The 20,769-nt window shown below is 66.2% G+C and overlaps 2 protein-coding genes across 3 annotated transcripts in view; one reads left to right on the top strand and one right to left on the bottom strand.

The window, feature by feature from the left end:
• LAMA5 (laminin subunit alpha 5) overlaps positions 1-13,195 on the top strand; it is a gene marked incomplete at its 5' end in the record, with an annotated part of 52,435 nt that extends 39,240 nt beyond the window's left edge. The window contains 39 exons of the mRNA XM_082670510.1: positions 384-497; positions 743-870; positions 1,097-1,177; positions 1,280-1,494; positions 1,930-2,030; positions 2,264-2,444; positions 2,533-2,682; positions 3,060-3,211; positions 3,280-3,390; positions 3,583-3,694; positions 4,129-4,299; positions 4,475-4,671; positions 4,871-4,987; positions 5,095-5,249; positions 5,513-5,654; positions 5,755-5,857; positions 6,471-6,581; positions 7,385-7,564; positions 7,662-7,810; positions 7,890-8,060; positions 8,160-8,296; positions 8,381-8,534; positions 8,698-8,831; positions 8,906-9,068; positions 9,140-9,262; positions 9,356-9,504; positions 9,595-9,727; positions 9,801-9,947; positions 10,052-10,182; positions 10,274-10,438; positions 10,525-10,654; positions 10,734-10,879; positions 10,960-11,152; positions 11,244-11,408; positions 11,516-11,678; positions 11,802-11,935; positions 12,009-12,102; positions 12,273-12,392; positions 12,552-13,195. Coding sequence (XP_082526636.1) covers positions 384-497; positions 743-870; positions 1,097-1,177; positions 1,280-1,494; positions 1,930-2,030; positions 2,264-2,444; positions 2,533-2,682; positions 3,060-3,211; positions 3,280-3,390; positions 3,583-3,694; positions 4,129-4,299; positions 4,475-4,671; positions 4,871-4,987; positions 5,095-5,249; positions 5,513-5,654; positions 5,755-5,857; positions 6,471-6,581; positions 7,385-7,564; positions 7,662-7,810; positions 7,890-8,060; positions 8,160-8,296; positions 8,381-8,534; positions 8,698-8,831; positions 8,906-9,068; positions 9,140-9,262; positions 9,356-9,504; positions 9,595-9,727; positions 9,801-9,947; positions 10,052-10,182; positions 10,274-10,438; positions 10,525-10,654; positions 10,734-10,879; positions 10,960-11,152; positions 11,244-11,408; positions 11,516-11,678; positions 11,802-11,935; positions 12,009-12,102; positions 12,273-12,392; positions 12,552-12,682 — 5,553 coding nt within the window. The 3' untranslated portion in view covers positions 12,683-13,195. The remainder of the gene's footprint in view (positions 1-383; positions 498-742; positions 871-1,096; positions 1,178-1,279; positions 1,495-1,929; positions 2,031-2,263; positions 2,445-2,532; positions 2,683-3,059; positions 3,212-3,279; positions 3,391-3,582; positions 3,695-4,128; positions 4,300-4,474; positions 4,672-4,870; positions 4,988-5,094; positions 5,250-5,512; positions 5,655-5,754; positions 5,858-6,470; positions 6,582-7,384; positions 7,565-7,661; positions 7,811-7,889; positions 8,061-8,159; positions 8,297-8,380; positions 8,535-8,697; positions 8,832-8,905; positions 9,069-9,139; positions 9,263-9,355; positions 9,505-9,594; positions 9,728-9,800; positions 9,948-10,051; positions 10,183-10,273; positions 10,439-10,524; positions 10,655-10,733; positions 10,880-10,959; positions 11,153-11,243; positions 11,409-11,515; positions 11,679-11,801; positions 11,936-12,008; positions 12,103-12,272; positions 12,393-12,551) is intronic.
• Positions 13,196-13,324: 129 nt separating this feature from the next.
• On the bottom strand, positions 13,325-20,135 carry ADRM1 (ADRM1 26S proteasome ubiquitin receptor). 2 transcript variants are annotated; one of them, XM_082670508.1, is made up of 10 exons: positions 19,997-20,135; positions 18,278-18,491; positions 17,440-17,556; positions 16,024-16,147; positions 15,395-15,481; positions 14,712-14,793; positions 14,256-14,488; positions 14,005-14,162; positions 13,755-13,857; positions 13,325-13,545 (listed from the first exon to the last, which is right to left on the bottom strand). In XM_082670508.1, exons 1-10 carry the CDS (start codon positions 20,026-20,028, stop codon positions 13,439-13,441), a joined length of 1,257 nt encoding a protein of 418 aa, XP_082526634.1. In that variant the 5' UTR covers positions 20,029-20,135; the 3' UTR covers positions 13,325-13,438. The 2 variants fall into 2 exon arrangements, with proteins under 2 accessions (XP_082526634.1, XP_082526635.1); XM_082670509.1 differs by lacking the exon at positions 19,997-20,135 and adding an exon at positions 19,253-19,371.
• Between the last annotated feature and the right edge of the window lie 634 nt (positions 20,136-20,769).

The raw sequence follows: 20,769 nt of genomic DNA, 5'->3' as shown, positions 1-20,769 counted from the left end.
TATCACGCTCCCGGCAGCTGACCTTCCCACCACAGGCTGAGCCGGCCACTTGCTCATCCGTCTGTTAATCCGCTGTCACCTGCCCCCTGCCCGGCCCCCCGTGCACGCAGCTGGTCTTCATCTGTTCAGTGCCCAGTCCGTCCCACGTCCATGGTTTACCCAGACAGCATCACCGAACCCTCCTCCCCTCCCTCCGCCCGCCTGGAAGAGGTGTTTGGAGGAGAACAGGAGGTGGTCCCCTGAGCCCGCGGCATCTGCGTGGCTTTATGGGCGGTGACTGTGCCTTCAGCGGTCGGTCAGGCTCAGGAGCGGGGTCCCCGGCTGCCCCCACACCAGGCTGGCCCCGCCTCCTTTCCTGACTGTTGATGCCCACCCGCCCCCAGGAATGCGCCCCTGGCTACTACCGGGACGTCAAAGGTCTCTTTTTGGGTCGCTGCATCCCCTGTCAGTGCCATGGCCACTCAGACCGCTGCCTCCCTGGCTCGGGTGTCTGCGTGGTGAGTGGGGCCCCGTGGTGAGGCCTCGGGTGTCTGCGTGGTGAGGGCGGCCACCAGAGGCGCAGGGTAGGGAAGACCAGGGGGTCTTTGGTCAGTAGTTACGGGTACTCTGAGGTCTGGGGGAGGGGAGGGGCTCTGGGCAGGGCACCTGCTGGCAGTGGGCGGAGTCCTGCAGGGTGGGGGTGGGGGAGCTGGCGGGAAGCGAGGCCTCCGCCGTCGGTGCTGATGTGTCCCGTCTGCCCCAGGGCTGCCAGCACGACACCGAGGGTGACCACTGCGAGCGCTGCCAGGCCGGCTTCGTGCGCAGCGGACCTGAGGACCCTGCGGCCCCCTGCATCAGCTGCCCTTGCCCTCTGGCTGTGCCTTCCAACAAGTGAGCTGGGCCACAGCCCCTCCAGGGCCCCGGCCATTGACTGGTGGACCAAAGTCCTTAAAGACCCGGAATGGAATACCACCACCCCCTACCTGGTTGGGTCAGCACTGCCCTCTGTGGAGGCCGGGGCATCCGGGGTGGGCCCATGAAGTGGGGGACCCCCCCCCGCTTACCTGGTGCTCACCTGGAGCGTGCTGGGGTGTAACGACCACCTCCGTCTCTGCAGCTTCGCCACGGGCTGCATCCTGCGAGGTGGCCGCGCCCAGTGTCTCTGCAAACCCGGCTATGCTGGGGCCTCCTGCGAGCGGTGAGCTGGGCAGGCGGGTGCCTGACTGGGGCGGGGTCTGCGTGCGTGGCCCCGGGGACGCTGCGTTGCCTGCCAGCACCAGCCATGATCCCGCCCCACCAGGTGCGCACCCGGCTTCTTTGGGAACCCCCTGGTGCTGGGCAGCTCGTGCCAGCCCTGCGACTGCAGCGGCAACGGCGACCCCAACATGCTCTTCAGCGACTGCGACCCCCTGACGGGCACCTGCCGCGGCTGCCTGCGCCACACCACCGGGCCCCGCTGCGAGAGCTGCGCCCCCGGCTTCTACGGCAACGCCCTGCTGCCCGGCAACTGCACCCGTAGGCAGGGAGGGCGGGGCTGAAGGGCCCCTGGGTGTCCCACCCGGAGCAGGCTGTGTCCCGGGCCGGGCCCAGCGTGGACAGGGTGGACCCGACCAGGCCCCCAGGACTCACGGTCAGGCGACCCCACGGCCAGGCCGAGGGTCACTTGGGGACTCTGGCCTCTCCTGAGGGAGGGCACCCCACGAGGGCTCTGACGGGTCCTCTGGCTGAGCCCAGGCTGCAGGGGAGGCGGGCACAATGGGCCGGTGAGCAGGCAGCTGCATGGTTTGGACCTAGGTGGAGCAGGGAGGGGATGAAAAGTGAGGGCCTGGGGGCTTCACTTGGGGCAGGATGGAGATGCGTGTGGAGTAGGTGCCCAGTAAGGGCTTCCCGGGGTGGGAGGGAAGAGGCTGGGTGGGGGTCAGGGCTACTGTCACAGCCACCCTTCTGCAGGGTGTGACTGCTCCCCGTGTGGGACGGAGGCCTGTGATCCCGGTAGTGGGCGTTGCCTGTGCAAAGCGGGTGTGACCGGTCAGCGCTGCGACCAATGTCAGGTAGCGCTGCCAGGGTGGGGCGGGGCCTTGATTTTGTGGGTGGGGCCTTGGTGTGGGGGTGGGGTTTTGTGGCTGTGGGGCGGGGCCTTGGCGTAGGGGCGGGGCTCGGGGCCAGAGGGATGGGGTATGGGTATAGGGGCAGGACGTCATGGCTGGAGGTGCAGGCTCTCAGGGCTGAAGGAAGCTGGGTCTTACGAGCTGGGCAGAGCCCTGACTGCAGTTTGTGCCCCCAGGAAGGACACTTCGGCTTTGAGGGCTGCGGGGGCTGCCGCCCGTGCGCCTGTGGCCCAGCTGCCGAGGGCTCCGAGTGCCACCCCCAGAGCGGGCAGTGCCACTGCCGGCCCGGGACTGGGGGTCTCCAGTGCCGCGAGTGTGCCCCCGGCCACTGGGGGCTCCCTGAGCAGGGCTGCAGGCGTGAGTGCGGGCCGGCGGGACACCTCGGGGCAGCAAGGAGTACCCCAGGGCCCTCAGCCGGCCACTCACCCCACCCCTCCCACCCCAGGCTGCCAGTGCCAGGGCGGCCACTGTGACGTCCACACGGGCCGCTGCACGTGCCCCCAGGGGCTCAGTGGGGAGCGCTGTGACACCTGCAGCCACCAGCACCAGGTGCCCATGCCAGGAGGGCCTGGGGGCCACGGCGTGCACTGCGAAGGTGTGTGCCTGCCCTCCCCACTGCCCCAGCCGCCTGGCCACACCCGGCTCCCCCGCCCCTCCCAACTCCATCTGGGATGGTGCCGGTCCCAGCGCCATGCTGACTCGGTGACCCCAACGTTCACCTCCACCTCCAGATCAGTTCTCTGGTCCCAGCGCTCCTTGTCAATTTTCTGAGAGACCCCACGGCTGTCCTGTTGACCCTGAGACCCCCACGCTGACCTCTGCAACCCCTAACCTCGTAACCCTCAGCCCAGCTCAGTACCCCGTTCCATCTCCGTGACCCCTAGTGACCCGCTTCTAGCTCGCCGACCCCATGACTCTCCGGTGGTCTCAGGCCCACCCCTCACCCCACGCCCACCTGCCCCCTGCCCTCAGTGTGTGACCACTGTGTGGTGTTGCTCCTGGACGACCTGGAGCGGGCTGGCGCTCTCCTCCCCGCCATCCGGGAGCAGCTGCGTGGCGTCAATGCCAGCTCCATGGTCTGGGCCCGGCTGCACAGGCTGAACGCCTCCATCGCCGACCTGCAGGTACTGCCCGGCCCGGCCCCCAGCCTCCCCTGCCCAGGTCGCAGGCTCTCACCTTCCCCTCCCCGCAGAGCCAGCTCCGGAAACCTCCTGGCCCCCGTCATGAGACTACACAGCAGTTGGAGACACTGGAACGACAGACCTCAAGCCTCGGGCAGGACGTGCAGCAGCTGGACGGCCAGGCAGGCGCCTGGGGAGCCCTGCCCCAGAACCCACCCCCTGGAATGCTTCTCCTCCAGGAAAGCCCTTTCCCGGGACCGCTTTCTCTCAGCAGACTCCTCCCCAAGAGGCCTCTCTCCCCGGGCCCCAAACCATCCAGCGTCACCCCTGACCCGCAGCTCAGCCTCGAGGCCTGATGGGTACTTCATCCACAGGCCACAGGGGCCCGAGCCCAGGCCGGCCAGCTTCTGGACAGCACCGAGGCCACGCTGGGCCGGGCACAGACGCTGCTGGCAGCCGTCCGGGCTGTGGACCGCGCCCTGAGCGGTAGGGGCTGGCCCACCTGGGCAGGGCGGGGAGAGTCAGGGCAGGGGGCGTGCCTCCAGGGGGCTCGGCCTTGAAGAACCCGCACGTTTGGATGTTTAGACAGGGAGATGGGCCTCGGCCGCGGAAACAGTGGGTCCGGGCTGGGAGGTGGGGGCACGCGGGCCCCACAAGACGGGCCAGTGCCCCCGCCCACGGGCTGAGCAGACGGCAGTGGTGGGGATCCTGGGGGGGCGCCCTGGGAGGTGAGGGGGTGTGGCGAGAGGGCCGGCGGCCTGGAGCCAGGAGCTGGGGGCCGTCCGGGGCACGCCGGCTTACACGGGGGTTAGCTGAAGATGCTTGACTGGGCGTTTCTGGCTCGGAAGCTAGTGGCAGAGGTGTGCCCGGGCAGCAGGCCAGCCCTGGGCCCTGACAGCCCGTTCCCCAAACCCACACAGAGCTCGAGTCCCAGACGGACCGCCTGTCACCAGCCAACGCCTCAGCCCTATCGGGTGAGCAGCTGCGCCGGACACTGGCCGAGGTGGAACGGCTGCTCCGGGAGATGCGGGCCCGTGACCTGGGGGTTCCGCGAGCCGCCGCTGAGGCTGAGCTGGGGGAGGCCCAGAGACGTGAGTGGTGTCAGCCCCAGCAGGGCAGAGACGGGAGGGGTGAGGACCCGGCTGGGGGCTCTGGGGCTGAGGTCAGCCTGGAGTGGCATCCCGTCAGCTTGGGAGGGTGGACGGGGACTGGCAGGCACCAGGAGTCACTGCCCCAGTGACCGTTCCTGCCCTGGGCCTTGGCCAGTGCTGGCCCATGTGCAGGAGCAGCTGAGCAGGCGCTGGGAGAGGAACCAGGCGCTGGTAGCACGCACCCGAGACCAGCTGGCCCAGCACGAGGCCGGACTCATGGACCTGCGGGAAGCCCTGAACAGGGCGGTGGGCACTACACGGGAGGCGGAGGAGCTCAACAGCCGCAACCAGGAGCGGCTGGAGGAAGCCCTGGTAGGGAGCCTGCCCCGCGACCCCGGCCCCGCCCCCTCCTCCCCCAGTCCCGCCCCCTCCTCCCCCAGTCCCGCCGCCCCCCACCCCCCCCCCCCCGCTCACTCTCATACTCATCATCCGCTACCCTGTCACCCCACCCCTTTATTTTCCTGCCTCATCCTTCTTCTATCATGTCTTTCTCACTCCCCATCGTCTCCAGCAACGGAAACAGGAGCTGTTCCGGGACAACGCCACTCTGGGGGCCACTCTACAGGCCGCCAGAGACACCCTGGTCCGGGTCACTGAGTTTCTGCGCGGCATGGACCAGGCCAAGGAGGTGAGCACTCCTCCCTCCCAAAGGGCTGCACGCTGAGCGGGGGCAGATCAGGTGGGGGTGAGTAGGGGATGGGGACGAGGGTCCCACCTAAGCCCACCCACCCCCAGGAGTACGAGCACCTTGCTGCCAGCCTGGACGGGGCCCGGACGCCCCTGCTCGAGAAGATGCGGGCCTTCTCCCCGGCGAGCAGCAAGGTGGACCTGGTGGAGGCCGCCGAGGCCCACGCGTGGCAGCTGGACCAGCTGGCGCTCAACCTTTCCAGGTACTGGGCCCAAAGAGGGTGCCCGGGGGCGTGCAGCCAGGGCCTGGAGGTGGCCTAGCTGGTCTGGGAGGGCTCTTAGAAGGAGAGGCCGGTGTCCCTGCAGGGGCCGGTCAGAAGTCTGGGCCCAGGGTGGCAGGAAGAAGCAGGACAGGCACACAGGGCGATGCAAGGCCAGGAGTCTAGAGCCGCCAGGCAGGCAGAGGCCCGTGAGGTGGGCGGAGCCCCCACCCGCACCCTAGGATCCTCCCCGCTTCCCCTCACAGCATCATCCAGGGAGTCAACCAGGACCGCTTCATCCAGCGGGCCGTCGAGGCCGCCAACGCCTACAGCAGCATTCTGCAAGCCGTGCGGGCCGCCGAGGGTGCCGCCGGCCAGGCGCAGCAGCAGGCGAGCCGTATATGGGCGGTGAGGCCCCGACGCCCCCCACAGCCCCGGCGGGAGCCCCTGTTCCCTTGCAGCTCCACCGGGCAGGTGTGAACTGCATCCTGTTTCTCTGTGTCTACAGGTAGTCGTGCAGCGGGGCCTGGCGTCCCGAGCCCGGGAGCTGCTGGCGGACAGCAGTGCCCTGGAGGAGGCCGTCCTTGGGGAGCAGCGGAGGCTGGGCCTCGGTGAGTGCCGGGTCCAGCTGGGCGTCCGGGCTCCGTGGGGACCCTCGCCTTCCGGCCATGTGGGTTGTGACCGTGTGAACCAGGGTCGCAGCTGCCCTCGGTGGGAATTTTCCCCACTGCTCGGCAAGTGCGTCCCTGGGAGCTCTGCGAAGGCCCACCACCCCCCCTGGCCTCGTGACAGGCCCCCGGGACGTGGAAGGGCCTGGGGAAGGGGACGTGGGGCCCAGCTCATGGTTTCCCTGATGTCCTGGCTGAGGGCCGTGTGCATGCCAGGCCGTCGAGGAGGAGCGGGTGGGGAGCGGGCAGTGGGGTGCGCCCTCTGCTGCTAGCACCTCAGGGCACTGGTGGCCACGAGCAACGGCTCAGCTTTCCTGAGCCTCCATTGCTTCACCTGTAAAACGGGAGTAACTGCCCTGGCCGTGGGCCCAGGAGGCTGCGCCAAGACTTGGGCACCAGGGCCACCCCAGGCCGAGGGCCCTCGTGTCCACACGTCTCCATCTGACCGTGCGCGTGTGAGCCTTAATCCTCCCTGGTCAGGAGGGAGGACTGAAATGGGCTGCACCTGTACCCTGGGGGCGGGGGCTCCTCGGGACTGAGGCTGCCTGCCCCGCAGCGTGGGCCACCCTCCAGGGCACCGGGACCCGGCTCCGCGATGCCCGGGCCAGGAAGGAACAACTGGCGGCCCGACTCCGGGAGGTGCAGGCCATGCTGGCTATGGACACAGGTAGGGTGGGTCTCCTTCCTGCCCCCGCCCTCACTGCTTGTCCCCAGAGCTGAAGAGACACCTGTCCGGATAGACATCAGCCAGTCTGTCCAGTAGGCTCTGATGGGGGACGTGTTCACACTTGTGCCATCCGGAGTGGTGGCCGGGGCGGCTGAGGGGGACCCCTGTGTGGGCAGCTCCAGCCCTGGGACCCTTCCCAGCCCTGGGGATCTGCTTCTGGTCGGAGACAGATGCCAAACGAACGTAGCCCCGGGCAGCAAGTGAAAACTGGAAGGGGCAGGGAGCGCGCTGAGAGAGGTGGCGCGGGGCAGGCGGGAGTGTGCGGCAGGGACTTGGGGCATCTGGGGGAGGTGGGGAGGGGGGAGGTGGAGGCAGCAGCAGAGGCCAGCGTGCTGGAGCTGAGGGCTTGGGGGCCAGGAGGGCTCAGGGCAGAGGAGGGATCCCTGCCGACTCGAGAGTCGACCTTCCCCACAAGCCTGGGTTGGGGCCACGGGGACTCTGGGGGGGGGTGCGCTCAGGAGAGATGGTGTTGGCGGGGGTAGGGGGGGCCATGGGGAGGCGGGGCTGAGCCAACACTAGGTGACCCAGCTGTGGCGAGAGAGGCTGGCACAGGAGGAGCCGTCTGGGAGAGGACGGAGGGTGCGTTTCCACCGCGCTGAGGCTCTCACGAGATCGGGGGCGGGGGTGACATCCCTGTTGCTGGTCTTGGCATGGGGGTCTATAGTGGTCTCCCCAGATGGGGATGAGGCCCCCCGATGGTCCTCACTTGCCCCCCTGCTGAGCCTGCACACTGCCTGCCACAGACGAGACAAGCAAGAAGATAGCCCATGCCAAGGCCGTGGTCACCGAAGCCCAGGACACGGCCGCCCGCGTGCAGTCCCGGCTTCAAGACATGCAGAAAAACGTGGAGCGGTGGCAGGGCCAGTACAAGGGCCTGCAGAGCCAGGACCTGGGCCGGGTGGTGCTCGACGCAGGCCGCTCAGGTGGGCCCTGACGCACAGTGCCCTGACAAGAGGGCGGGCTGGGGTGGGGAGGCCAGGGGTTCAGGGCTGCCTCCCCACATCCGCTCCCCCCCTGCAGTGTCCACCCTGGAGAAGACACTGCCGCAGCTGCTGGCCAAGCTGAGCCTCCTGCAGAACCGTGGGACGCACAACGCCAGCCTGGCCCTGTCGGCCAGCATCGGCCGCGTGCGGGAGCTCATTGCCCAGGCCCGGGGTGCTGCCGATAAGGTGCGTGCGAGTGCCAGGGCCAGGTGGGCGTCTGGGAGACCAGGAGGCAGACGCTGATGGGCTCTGTGCCCCCACTCAGGTCAAGGTGCCCATGAAGTTCAACGGTAGCTCAGGGGTGCAGCTGCGCACCCCTCGGGACCTCGCCAGCCTCGCCTCTTACACCGCCCTCAAGTTCTACCTGCAGAGCCCAGAGCCGCCGCCCGGCCAGGTTGCCAGGGACCAGTTTGTGCTGTACATGGGCAGCCGCCAGGTAGCGGGTGGGCTCGGTGGGCTGGGTGGAGCCGGGCGCCAGGCCGGAGCGGGTGGCCCACGCCGGGTCCCTGTCCCGCTGAGTCTCCTGCCACCACAGGCCACCGGCGACTACATGGGTGTGGCTCTGCGTGGCCAGAAGGTGCACTGGGTGTACCGCCTCGGGGCGGCAGGCCCCACGGCCCTCAGCATCGACGAGGACATCGGGGAAGAGTTCGCAGCCGTCAGCATTGACAGGTGGGAGGCCCGGCCCTCACGGTGCTCCCCCCACCGCCAGCGTGACCGCGCGGCCACGCCTCCCTCTCTTACTTCTGCCCTCAGGACGCTCCAGTATGGCCATATGTCTGTCACAGTGGAGAATCAGATGGTCCAAGAGACCAAGGGTGATACGGTGGCCCCTGGGGACGAAGGGCTGCTCAGTGTGCAGCCGGATGACTTTGTCTTCTACGTGGGAGGCTACCCTGGCAACTTCACGGTGAGCCCGGTGCGGCCTGGGTGCGCGGCCACCCCGCCCTGCACCCCTGTCCCAGGAAGTCCTGCTCAGGGTCTGGCTTCGGTCCGTCGTGCTGTAGCCCGAGTTCCTCCCCTTGGGTCGGTCCTGGGCGGGGAGGCTCCCTGACCATGTGCTGTGCCCACAGCCTCCCGAACCCCTGCGCTTTCCCGGCTACCGGGGCTGCATCGAGCTGGACACGCTGAACGAAGAGGTGGTCAGTCTCTACAACTTCGAGAAGACCTTCCAGCTGGACACAGCCGTGGATAAGCCTTGTGCGCGGTACGTGCGGCCTGACCCCCACCTCACCGCGGCTCGGCCCGCCCTCGGCTGACCCTGCCCCCTCTGACCCGCAGCTCCAAGTCGACCGGGGACCCGTGGCTCACGGATGGTTCCTACCTGGACGGCTCCGGCTTCGCCCGCATTAGCGTGGAGAGCCAGCTAAGCAACACCAAACGCTTCGAGCAGGAGCTGCGGCTCGTGTCCTACAGCGGGATCCTCTTCTTCCTGCGGCACCAGGCACGTCCGCCGTCCCCACGGCCCGGCCCGCCAGCCCGCCCGGCCCACGCTGACCCTCCCCTCCCCCCTAGGACCAGTTCCTGTGCCTGGCCGTGCGGGAAGGCAGCCTCGTGTTCCTCTACGACTTCGGCGCAGGCCTGAAGGAGGCCGACCCGCTGCAGCGCCCGCCGCCTCTGACCACGACCAGCAAGGCGGTAGGGCTGGGCTCGGGGAGGGCCGGCGTGGGGAGGGGCAGGGGGGTCGCAGCTCTCGCCCTGAAGGTGCCACCCCGTGCTGGCGCTTCCCAGATCCAGGTGTTCTTGCTGGGGGGCAGCCGGAAGCGCGTGCTGGTGCGCGTGGAGAGGACCACGGTATTCAGCGTGGAGCAGGACAGCACGCTGGAGCTGGCCGACGCCTACTACCTGGGGGGCGTGCCACCCAGCCAGCTGCCCCCGAGGTGAGCACTGGCCCTGGGGTGGGGCGGGCGTGGTGGGCAGGGCCTGGGAGAGGCCACCCCTGACGCTCGTCCCGCGGACCCTCCCCGCAGCCTGCGGCGGCTCTTCCCCTCCGGAGGCTCGGTGCGCGGCTGCATCAAGGGCATCAAAGCTCTGGGCAAGTACGTGGATCTCAAGAGGCTGAACACGACGGGCATCAGCTCCGGCTGCACTGCTGACCTGCTGGTGAGCCCCCTCCCTCCCCCAGTTGCGCGCCCTCTCCGGCCGCCGCGGGCCCTTACGGTCACCCTGCCCGCAGGTGGGACGGGCCATGACTTTCCACGGCCACGGCTATCTGCGCCTGGCGCTCCCCAGCAACGCCGTGCCCCTCACGGGCAACGTCTACTCCGGCTTCGGCTTCCGCAGCAGCCAGGACAGCGCTCTGCTCTTCCACCGAGAGTCCCCGGTGCGTCCGCCCCGCCACCTCTGGGGCAGCAGGGCGGGGCTGGTGGCCCAAGGGAGGGAGTCTGGGCCCCCGGCCTGGCCCGCTGACCTAGCCACTGTCCCCAGACCGGGCCATGCGAGGTGTCCCTGCAGCAGGGCCACGTGACCCTCCGGCTTGCAAGGACCGAGGTGAAAACGCGACGAGGCTTTGCCGACGGGGCCCCCCATTATGTCACTTTCTACAGCAACGCCACGGGGTGAGTCCGGCTTACCTGGCCTCTCCAGGGAGGGGGCACAGTAGAGCCGGGGTCGGGGGCAGGGCGGGGGAAACGCTGCTCTCCTCGCCAGGGTCCGGCTCTATGTGGACGACCAGCTTCAGGAGATGAGGCCCCACCGGGGGCCGCCACCCCAGCCCCAGCCTGAGGGGTCGAGTCAGCTCTTCCTGGGGGGCTTGCCCAAGTCTGACGCCCTCCATAACTTCACTGGCTGCATAAGCAACGTTTTCGCGCTGCGGTGAGCTGAGCGGGCCCCGGGAGGGCTGGTGACGACCCACCGGCCCGGCCCAGCACCGACCCGCACGTACCCCCTGCCCTCCGCAGGCTCCTGGGGCCGCAGCGCGTGTTTGACCTGCAGCAGAACCTGGAGGGTATCAACGTGAGCTCAGGCTGCGTCCCGGCCCCTCGCACCCAGGCGCCAGATCAGAGCCCGCGAGGACTGCGGGCCACGAAGGTGGGGACAAGGGGCTGGGGTAGGCAGAAGGTGGCCTCCACGCATTCCTGCATTCCCTCATCCCCATCCGACCCCCCAGGCCTCCCGCCGCAGCCGGCAGCCCGCCCAGGACGCTTCCTGCTCGCCACCCTGGCCCCGCAGGGCCATACGAGATGCCTACCAGTTTGGGGGTCCCCTGTCCAGTCACCTGGAGTTTGCACACGTCCCGCCCCCCACCAGTGACTGGTAAGGCCAGGGCCGGCGGTGGGGAGAGGGGGCTGCCAGGGTAGGGGCAGCCTCGGCTGACGCGCCCGCCTGGCTTCCAGGTCGCAGCTCTCCATGCTCATCCGCCCGCACGCCCCCCGAGGGCTCTTGCTCTTCGCTGCCCCCCTGACGGCCAGCAGCCCTTCCCTAGCCCTCTTCCTGAGCCACGGACGCTTTGTTGCTCAGACGGAAGGCCCTGGGCCCCAGCTCCGAGTCCAGAGCCGCCAGCGTTCACGGACTGGCCGGTGGCATACAGTGAGGGGCTGGGGAGAGGGGACGCAGGGGCGGGGCGGGGTGGGGCACTGGCCCTGCGGGCTCCCATCCTGACGTGCCTTCCCACTCCCAGGTGTCCGTGCATTGGGAGAAGACTCGGATCCAGCTGGTGACGGACGGGGTCTGGGCCCAGAGCCGGGAGGGGCCGGGCCGGCGGCACCAGGGGGAGGAAGGCCCCCGGCCACACACTCTCTTTGTGGGGGGCCTCCCTGCTGGCGGCCACAGCCCACAGCTCCCGGTGAGAGCCGCCTCGCCCCAGCCTCCCACCCCTGCCCCGCTGGACGCTCTCCGCCCTCCTCGGCACCCCAGGCACCTGACCCAGCTCACCCCTTTGTGCCCATGCAGGTGGCCATCAGCCGCTCCGGGTTCAGTGGTTGTGTGAAGAGACTGAGGTTGGACGGGCAACTCCTGGGAGCTCCCACCAGGGTGGTGGGGGCCACACCCTGCTTCTCCGGTCCCCTGGAGAAGGGCCTGTTCTTTGCAGGCAGCGGGGCAGCCATCACTCTAGGTCTGTCCCCTGCTGGCGTCCCCCAGTCCCCTACGTGCCTGGGCTGGGGTGGGAGTGACGCCCAGAACAGGGCGGGGGGGCCTGGGGCCGAGGCCTTCCTCTTCTCACGGCCCCTCCCTGCAGACACCCTGGGGGCCACACTGCCTGACCTGGGCCTGGAGCTGGAGGTGCGGCCCCAGACAGCCACCGGCCTCGTCTTCCACTTGGGTCGGGGCCCAGCACCCCCCTACCTGGAGCTGCGGGTGCTGGGGAGGCAGGTAAGCGGGTTGGGCCGCAGCCTCAGGGCGAGATCTGGGTTGGTAGGGCCCTCCTGACCCGCTGCTGCCCCAGGTCCTGCTGCGGGCAGATGACGGTTCAGGCGAGTTCTCCACACTGGTGACGCTCCCCGAGGCACTGTGTGATGGGCAGTGGCACCACCTAGCAGGTGAGCTGGGCCCTCCTGACCCCACCCCCGCTGGGGGCAGCTGTAGACCCCTGGGGCGGGGGTCGGGCAAGGACTCAAAAGCCGGAGCAAAGGGGCAAAGGGCCCCGATCCTGTGGCTGGCTGGTGAGGGGCGCCCCAGCCCGGCCACAAGGAACACCTGTGCCCGGCAGTGACCAAAGGCGGGAACAGGCTCCGGCTGGAGGTGGACCTGCAGAGCAACCACACCCTGGGCCCCGCGCCGGCCGCCCCGGCTGACGCCCCAGTGCCGCTGTACCTCGGGGGCCTGCCTGGTGAGTGTGGCCTCGGCCTGGGGGCAGGGGGAGGGAGGAAGGCTGTCCCTGGGGACCAGGCACTGGGGTCACCCTGCTTTCCACCCCGGCGGGGAGACCGAAGCCTGGTGGGATGCCGACCTCTGCTCCAACCCGTCTCCCTCCCTCCCCCACCCCCAGAACCCTGGACGCAGCCTCCAACCTACCGCGGCTGCATGCGGAATCTGGTGGTGAACCAGGCCCTGGTCTCCTGGCCTCGTGCTGCGGGCGTGCAGGGGGCAGTGGGGGCCAGCGGCTGCCCAGCCACGTAGCACAGCTGCCCCTCTGGGACCCCAGCCACCAGCTCCAGCAGCCAGGAGAGGGTTTTCAGAGCCCCCAGGCCCAGAGCCCCGAGGCAGGCCGCCCCATCGGGCAGGATCCTCCCCCACCCTGGAACCCCCAGCCCCTCCACACAACCTGCTGACAACACGCCCTCGGCCGATTTTTTAGATGGTTTGTGTATGTTTGTTCATGTAGACAGACTGCAGATTCTCCGGGTGATGAGTCCTATTTCTGGGAATGGTTTAAGTTATGTCTGACTTTCTAAGGGAAAGGGTAAAACACTGCAAAATGGGGGTTTTATATTTTTTATCTTTCAGTTGTTTAATTATGAAATTTCCCTTCCACCAATTTTTAATGGGAGCTCTGTAAGTCATTCATCCCTGCTTCTTGACACAAAAATTAAAGTCACTTCTGTGTAACCGAGTGTCAACTTTAAATGGAGAAAAAGAAAAGCAGTCCAGCGGGTCTGGAGGTCCGAGGCGAGCAGAGCGCTCACGTGCGGAGCCCCTCCCCCAGCACGCCGGTCCCTCAGAGTCAGTCAGAAGCGGGACCTGGAGGGGCTTCTCCCGATGACGGGGGGACGGACGGGGCCGTCACGACCCACCCCGGGCACGCAAACCAGAGTTGGCAGATAAAAGAGAAGACTTTTATTGATGAGCAAGTTGGGACAGAGGTGGGAGGGGCGCGCTCACACGCCCCCGCTGAGGCCGCACGGCCGGGCGGCCAGCCCTCTGACAGCAGGCGACTCAGTCCAAGCTCATGTCCTCCTCCTCGTCCTTCCTGTCCTGCCCGCCGCCCTCCTGCTGCTCGGGGCTGGCACTGCTCTGCATGGCTTTGGCAAATGCTTCCACATCTAAAACCAATTTAAAAGCACGAGGTGACCTTTCTAGGCCCTGGCTTGGCCCTGCTGACCAGGGGGCTGGGAGGTGGAAATCAGATGGCGGCCAGGGCCATGGGGACAAGCCAGCCCCGAGCTCCACAAACCAACCGGGGAGGCCTTTGCTTTCAAATGCAAGGAGAAAACCACCTCTGCCTCGACTGAGGCGAGGGACAAGTACTTACCGCCCTTGTTGGCGGCCTCCACGGCCTCTGCAGGCAGCCCGAACTGGCACATGAGGGGCCCCAGCTGCCCCGAGGCCAAGGCCGCGCTGAACATGCCCAGGGCCTGCAGGGAAGAGCCAGGCGCCTGAGTCCATGCAGAGAACTGGGGGAGCCACAGGGGCAGGGGTGCTCAGCACTGCGGGGGCTGTGCTGCCGTGGGCAGTGCCCCCCACTGCGAGCACACAGCGGGGCACCCGGGCCACGCGCCTACCTGCTGGAACTGGGGCGAGGTCAGCGTGTTCTGGATCTCCTCCGCGGTCTGCGGCAGCGACTCCCCAGACGGCAGGTAGGGCAGCAGGCGCTCCTGGACATCCGCGTTGGCAAGGATGGGGGCCATGATCTCGGGCGTCAGCACGCTGGCCAGGTCCACTGGGGCACAAGCAGGTGGCCATCAGTGGGCGGGCCGGCAGGGGGCAGCAGGCACCTTCACCCCCCAGCCTGGGGCCGACGAGCACATGTTACCTTGCTGGCTGCCTCCTGGCCCAGCCGGCACGTTCATAGTGGCTAGAATGCTCTGAAGGTCGCTCAGCTGGATGGGCTGGGTCGGGCTGGCGGCCGTGCTGGCTCCATTGCCTGGACTGGGCGCGGGGCTCGGGCTGCTCACCGAGGCAGCTGCTGGAGCGGAGGGGGCTGGGGTGGTGCGCGTGGAAGGGGCGGTGGAGGACGGGGTGACCGCTGCCGACGGGCTCCGGGAGCTGGGAAGAGTGAGGCCAGCGCTGCAGCGGCTACGCGCCCACCAAGGCGCCACAACACGTCGGTCCTGCCCCAGTCCTCGTGCTGCCAGGGCCCCAGGAGAGCCTGAACCACGAAAAGGGACGGACCCTCCCCAGATACCTATTTTGTCCTTCGGCACCTCCTACATCTGGCCCCCGTGGAGGAGGGGACACGGCCACGCCAGATGTGCGGCGTGAGGCTCACCTGGGGGAAGAGCTGCTCGCTGGAGGCCCTCCACTCCCCAGTAGGCTGGCCAGGCCTGGCCCCGTCAGCGCCCCCAGGCCACCTACCAGGAGCAAGGAGACACAGCTCACACATCACGTCCTGCTGGAGGGCCCGCCCCCCCCCCCCCCCAGCCCAGGAGCAGAAAGGCCCCGCACTAAAGCCAGTGGCCGAGCAGGGGAAGGTGGGGACCACAGCAGGCCCGCGGGGGCCCAGGAGCAGCGACTCCTCAGGTGTGTCCTGGCAGCTGAATCTGCTAATCAGACCACCTCTCCGTCCCGTGACCCTACTAATGCACCTGGGTTCAAGGTAACGTGGAGTTCAAATCCCGTACAAGTAACCAGTGTTTCCAAAGTGTCCCAGAAACACGAGCCTGACAGGAGCTGGCAGCAGGCAGGCCAACCCAGGAGACCAGGGGCCCCGAGCACGCGTTCCCAGGCCCAGCACCTCAGCCAGCCATGCTCCCCCGAAGTATGGAACTGGGTCCTCCCTGGGGGCCCTGGAAGGCCTTGCCCACCCAGCTCCCAGGTCAAACCCTAAGGCAAAGCAGCCCCCTCCCCAGGGAGGCCAGGGCCCAGAACATGCACAGGTGCCGCTCAGAACCAATGAGAAGCGGCAAGGCGTCCAACTCCAAAGCAAGCTCGCGCGGGCCCGCGGCCCCTCACCCAGTCCTCCGAGGCCGGCGGGGCCGATGAGCTGCATGAGCTGGCTGTGGCTCATGTTCCCCAGCAGGCTCTGCAGGCCGCCCTCACCTGCAAGACAGGAGGCGCTCAGGCCCGGGCCTCCAGCTGTGCGCACGCCCGCTGCCACGGTCCAGGGCCGGCCCCCACCTCGGCTGCCCCGAACTGTGTGGCGAGTGTCTCCCGACACGAGCCAGCGCAGTAGGGCTCGTACACCGCTTCACCACGTGGAGGTGGGAGCACCGAGGGGGAACTGCCGAGAGGAGCTTCTAACCTGGACACCTCTACTTCCATTAAAAACCACCGGCCCAGGGCTTCCCTGGTGGGGCAGTGGTTGGGAGTCCGCCTGCCGATGCAGGGGACGCGGGTTCGTGCCCCGGTCCGGGAGGATCCCACATGCCGCAGAGCGGCTGGGCCCGTGAGCCATGGCCGCTGAGCCTGCGCGTCCGGAGCCTGTGCTCCGCAACGGGAGAGGCCACAGCAGTGAGAGGCCCGCGTACCATTTAAAAAAAAAAAAAACAAAAAACAAAAAGCCACCGGCCCGCACCCGCAGAGATCCACGTTGGCAGAAAGCTACTCTGACCTCACCGCACATCCGGGAAGGGGACCATTACCGCCCAGCGCAGACAGCTCGTGGCCTGCGCTTCCGCTCGCCCCCAGAGCTCCAGGCATCGGCGGGTTGTTCAGATACTCGTTGACCTTCCGGCAGTGCTCCTCATCCTGGTCCGTCTTGGGCTCCTGCGGGGAGGACACGGCAGCAGGCGCAGCTGAGCAGCCACCCATCAACAACCACCCTGACAAGGGACCTGAAGCCTGGAGAGGTGCCACCTGTCCGCGGCCAGAGCAAGGAGAGGCCCCGGCGGGGCGCACGGGGACAGCAGCTCGATGTGCCCGCTGGGGCTGTGCGAACACCCATTTTACAGGCGGGGAGACTAAAGCACTAGGCGCGCTCAGCACAGGGCAACGCCCTGACCCTCCAGACGCGGTTGTTTCCGCGACCGTCTAAAACCGCAAATCCTTCAACACGTGTACTGCTGTGAAATAACCCTGCTACCGCACCACTGTCCACTGACCAGCCCGTGGCCCTCCAGGGTTAGCTGGGCACTGACTCTGAGCGCTTGGGTGTGGGCAGGGGGGCATCAGGCAGCGCCACCCTGTGGGCACCCCCAGAACTGTGAGACAAAGCACCCAAGAGTCACCGAGCGTGTGTGCAGTGGGCCTGCAGGGTCAGGGGGTGGGGGCCGGGGGAGGCACACAAAACACAGCCCTAACCTCAGAGCAGAGAGGAGCAGAAAATGCAGTGGCTGGTGTGAGTCTGACAACTTTTCTTGGCGAAACTGTGGAGGAACAAGCTCTACACCAGCGACTGGCAAACCACGACCCCGTCTGTGTTTGCAAATAAAGTTTTACTGGAACATGGCTGCGCCCATCCATTTACTTCCCGTCCACGGCCACTATCACACTACCTCAGCAGGTGCAACACAGACCATCCAGCCCACAGAGGAAAACCTTTCCTGCCCTGTTCTAGAAGGTGCTGGGGGGAGGGCAGCAGTACAACCTCTGTCAAAACTACAAACGCAGGTGCATACCCACTGCACGAGCAAGTCCACTTCCAGTGGGTACGAGGACGGCCCGGTGCACTGCCACCCAGAGACCCACAGAGCACACCACGGGAGAAGAGGCAGGACAAGGGACACCGCACAGGCTCACCCCTGCTTTTGGTCCAGGCTGCTCATGACCCTGGGTGGGGGGGCCCCTGGGAGACGAGCAAACCACAGGCAGAGACAGGACCCAGCCTGGAAATCACTCCTGTCGGTCAGCCAGGGAATTCCATCCTCGAAAGGGCACCCAAAGCCCAGCTACAAGTGTCTGGACTCCGGCGGAGCCTGTCCCCAATGCCCCCCGCAACAAGGCGATACACTGGAATCCTCAGGTTCCACGGCAGCACGGTCAGCACCGGCTGGTCTGTGAAGGCGAGTTCGACCATCCGCTGAAGAAGCTTCTAGCCTAACTGTACGACACCTACACACCTGCATCCAGAAGAAGAGGCGTTTGGACCCCGCCTTGAACTTGAGCACGTAGACCCTCCCGCTGGGGCACTGCGGCACGCGCTTGAACTCGCAGTCGTCGGGGAAGATGATCAAGTCCTAGAGAGCAGCACACGAGCAGAGTCAGCTCCACGAAAACAGCACTGCCGAGCCCCAGAACCTCCAGGAAAACAGGCTGGACCCTGTGCCTAAGTGAGTGCGGGTGCGGGGAGAGGACACGGGACACAGACGCCGACAAGTCGCCAAGCCCGTCACCAGCAGGGTCTCTGCAGGGCAGACAAACGAGGGTCTGAGGCACCGCACGAAGGTCATGAGGGCCAGGAGAGGGGCCCGGTGCTGAACAGGGAAGGAGGGCTTCCGGCTCCTGAAGGATTTCTAACGGAGACGTTTTGGGAGCAACATTCCAAGATGAATTAAAAAGTCAACTCTGACCTGCTCTCGAACCTACGAAAAACGATTTAGTCTGAAGAACGAAGAACACTAAGTAAGATGACTGCTAGAGAAAGCTTTCTGGAGGGCTGTGATAAAGATCAGGATTTTTACATGGTTTCTCCAATTCTAGGCACCTAATCCTCAGTTTTAAACACACATACACAGATGGGAGAAATCTATATAATCATTGAGGCTAGGAAGCCCCACAGGCAGAAGAAAACAGCTGATGAGGGCACTAAACTAATGGATCCACACATCCCACCAACACACGCCAAACGGGGAAACAGCTGCTCTGTGCCCCAAGCATGGTGCCCTCCTGTAAAAACCACGCTGTCCTGACGACTGGACGGGAGTCCTTAGGATGAGGTTCAGGCTCCCAGACACTTACGTCTTCCACGTTCCCCGATGTCCTGTCTTTCCAGCAAAAGTGAATGAGGGAGTCATCCGTCTGCTGAATGTACACAAGCCCTTTCCGTTTATCTGGGGTGACAGTAGTTCCTTTCAATGACATTTTTCCGGCCCGAAACTCCACCAAATACTTGTTGGAGGACCCACGGGAGCCTGGCACCAGGCTTGGAAACAGAGCGCCTGAAGTCGTCATCCTGAAAGAGGGACCAGCATGCAGAGCCGGTCACTACCGTAGCACCTCCAGATGCGACGCGGGAACGGGAACGGGCAGAGGGAAAGGGCCTCTCTCTGAAGCCCAGGCTGTCCCCTGCTGGGGGCAAGGGGACAGGCCTCAGCCGCCCCACAGCTGCTGCCGAACTCCTCCTGGGGTGGACCGACCCCACGGTACCTGAGCCCGTGGAGCCAGGTCCCCAGCCTCTCGTGGTTCTCAAACAACGAAATTTACCTCTGCATCTAGACCCCATCACAGCGGGAGACCCTCGCCGCCACCACCTTCCGTACTTTTTAAATAAACTGTCCTTTAACCTGCGGCTCCGAAAGATTTAAAACCTCGATCTGGGCAGGCACACCGCTACCACACTGAATGAGAGACCACACTTGGGCCTAAACCTAGTTTCCATCGGACACACCGCCAGTGAACTGCAGCGCGGCCGGCTCGCTCCCTTCGGAGACAAAACACGAGCACCTGGGGAAACGCAGGCCCGCGGCCGGCCGACCCGCTCCCACCCGCAGGCCCCACCGCCCGACGCCCTCGGCTACGGCCGCGGCAGGCCCGGGGCGGCGGCCGAGCTGCCCGAGAGGCAGGCCCCGAGAACCCCGGCCCGCGCTCGGCCCCCGACCCGGCCCCCAGCCTCTCCAGCCCCCGCCGACCCGGCGCCCGCCCGGGGGCCGCCGAAGGCGCAGGCCCCGCCCCTGGCCGCCTCCGTAACCGTCCCCGCCCCCGACGACCCCGCACCTGGGCCGCGCCGAGACTCGGCAGAGAGGCGCCGTCAGGGCTCGCTCTTCCTCCTCGGCGCCTGCCGGGCCCCGCCGGAAGCCCTCGCTTGCCCCGCCCCGCCTACCGCTCTCGCCGCCGATTGGGCCCCGTCAGGTGAGGGACGGGCGCGCCCGCGGGCGATTGGTGAGGGCGGCCGCCCATTGCGCCGCCAGACCCGCCCCCGTGCCGGCGGCTCTCTTCCGGCGGAAGCGCGGGCCGGCAGCGTGCGGGCCAGAGCGGCCTCTATTGTTGCTGTGTCATAGGGGCGCGGCGGCGGCCCCTGGCGGCGGCGCCGGGAACGGCGAGTAGGGCGCGGGCCGAGCGGTGGGCATTGGACCCGGGACCCCCGGACCGCGGGGCTGGCCGAGCGGGCGCACCTGCGGGGAGCGGGGCGGGGTCTCTCAGGTTCGCGTCCCGGGGGGAAGGTGACCGACTGCAGCCCCGGACGCTGGCGCGTGGGCCCAGCGCCCTCCGGACGAGCGGTGGTCTCGTGGGGGCGCGTGCGGCGCACAACGCGGGGTTTAGGCAGTGGTCCGGCCCCGCGCCCCCAGACCCCGCTCAGTAACTGCCCCCCATCCTCCCCGGGCCCTGGGGATCCCCCAGACCCCCTATAACGGTGACGACATGGCTGCCCCCCTGTCGTCCCCTGGGCCCTGGGGGGGTCCCCCAGCCCTCCCCCACAGTAGTGATGACATGACTGCCCTCCATCCTCCCCAGACCCACCTATAACAGCAGCGTCGCGGCTGCCCGCTCATTCCCTGTCCGATGTGCGCAGTCAGAACAGAGTGAAGGCAGCTGCCCTCCACAAACCTGGACTAGATAAATGTAAGGCACTGCCTTCCCACTGCTTTTGTTTTCCCCGTCATTTACACCTCTGTACACACACCGGGAGCAATGTGCCCTCCCAGCCCCACACTGACAGTAACATGTGACTCCCTGCTCCAGGCGTGCTTGATTTCCTATCAATGTGTGTGTACGTAAAATTTGTTTTTAAGCTTTTTATGAAAGGTATAGAAGTTAAAAGTATTCTTTTATGCAACATTGTTTTTTTATTCATGTTGACACGTGTAGCTCTAACCCATCCATTTTAACTCCTGTATAATATTCTGATGGATGGAATACCACAAGTTCTGTATTCATTCTTTTGTGATCTAAAGATTCACTAATTTTTTTTTTGTTACAGAAAATCGAGGTGTTTTTCATTTAAAAATATTATTTGTGTTAGTAAGAAAATGCGTTTGTTATTTTTAAATTAGTTAATATTTATTTTAAAATGTATAATGTGGTAAATATCCATAGATAAAACTCACATAACACAAAAGCTCTGTGGGGTTCTTGATCATTTTTGAGAAACTAGAGGATTCCAGAGACCAAAGCGGTGGGAACGGCGAACGTGAAGCAATTCTGTGACCTGTGACCACGGTCACCACCCCCGCAGCAATACCGTCCTGGGCCTTGGGAAACCAGGCAAGAAAAAAGTAAGGAAACCAATCTGG

Source organism: Grampus griseus (assembly GCF_964374135.1).
Source record: "Grampus griseus genome assembly, chromosome: 14".
NCBI classification, from domain to species: Eukaryota; Metazoa; Chordata; class Mammalia; order Artiodactyla; family Delphinidae; genus Grampus; species Grampus griseus.
The sequence above is the reverse complement of the archived record's forward strand: the minus strand, read 5'-3'. Positions and strand labels throughout refer to the sequence as shown.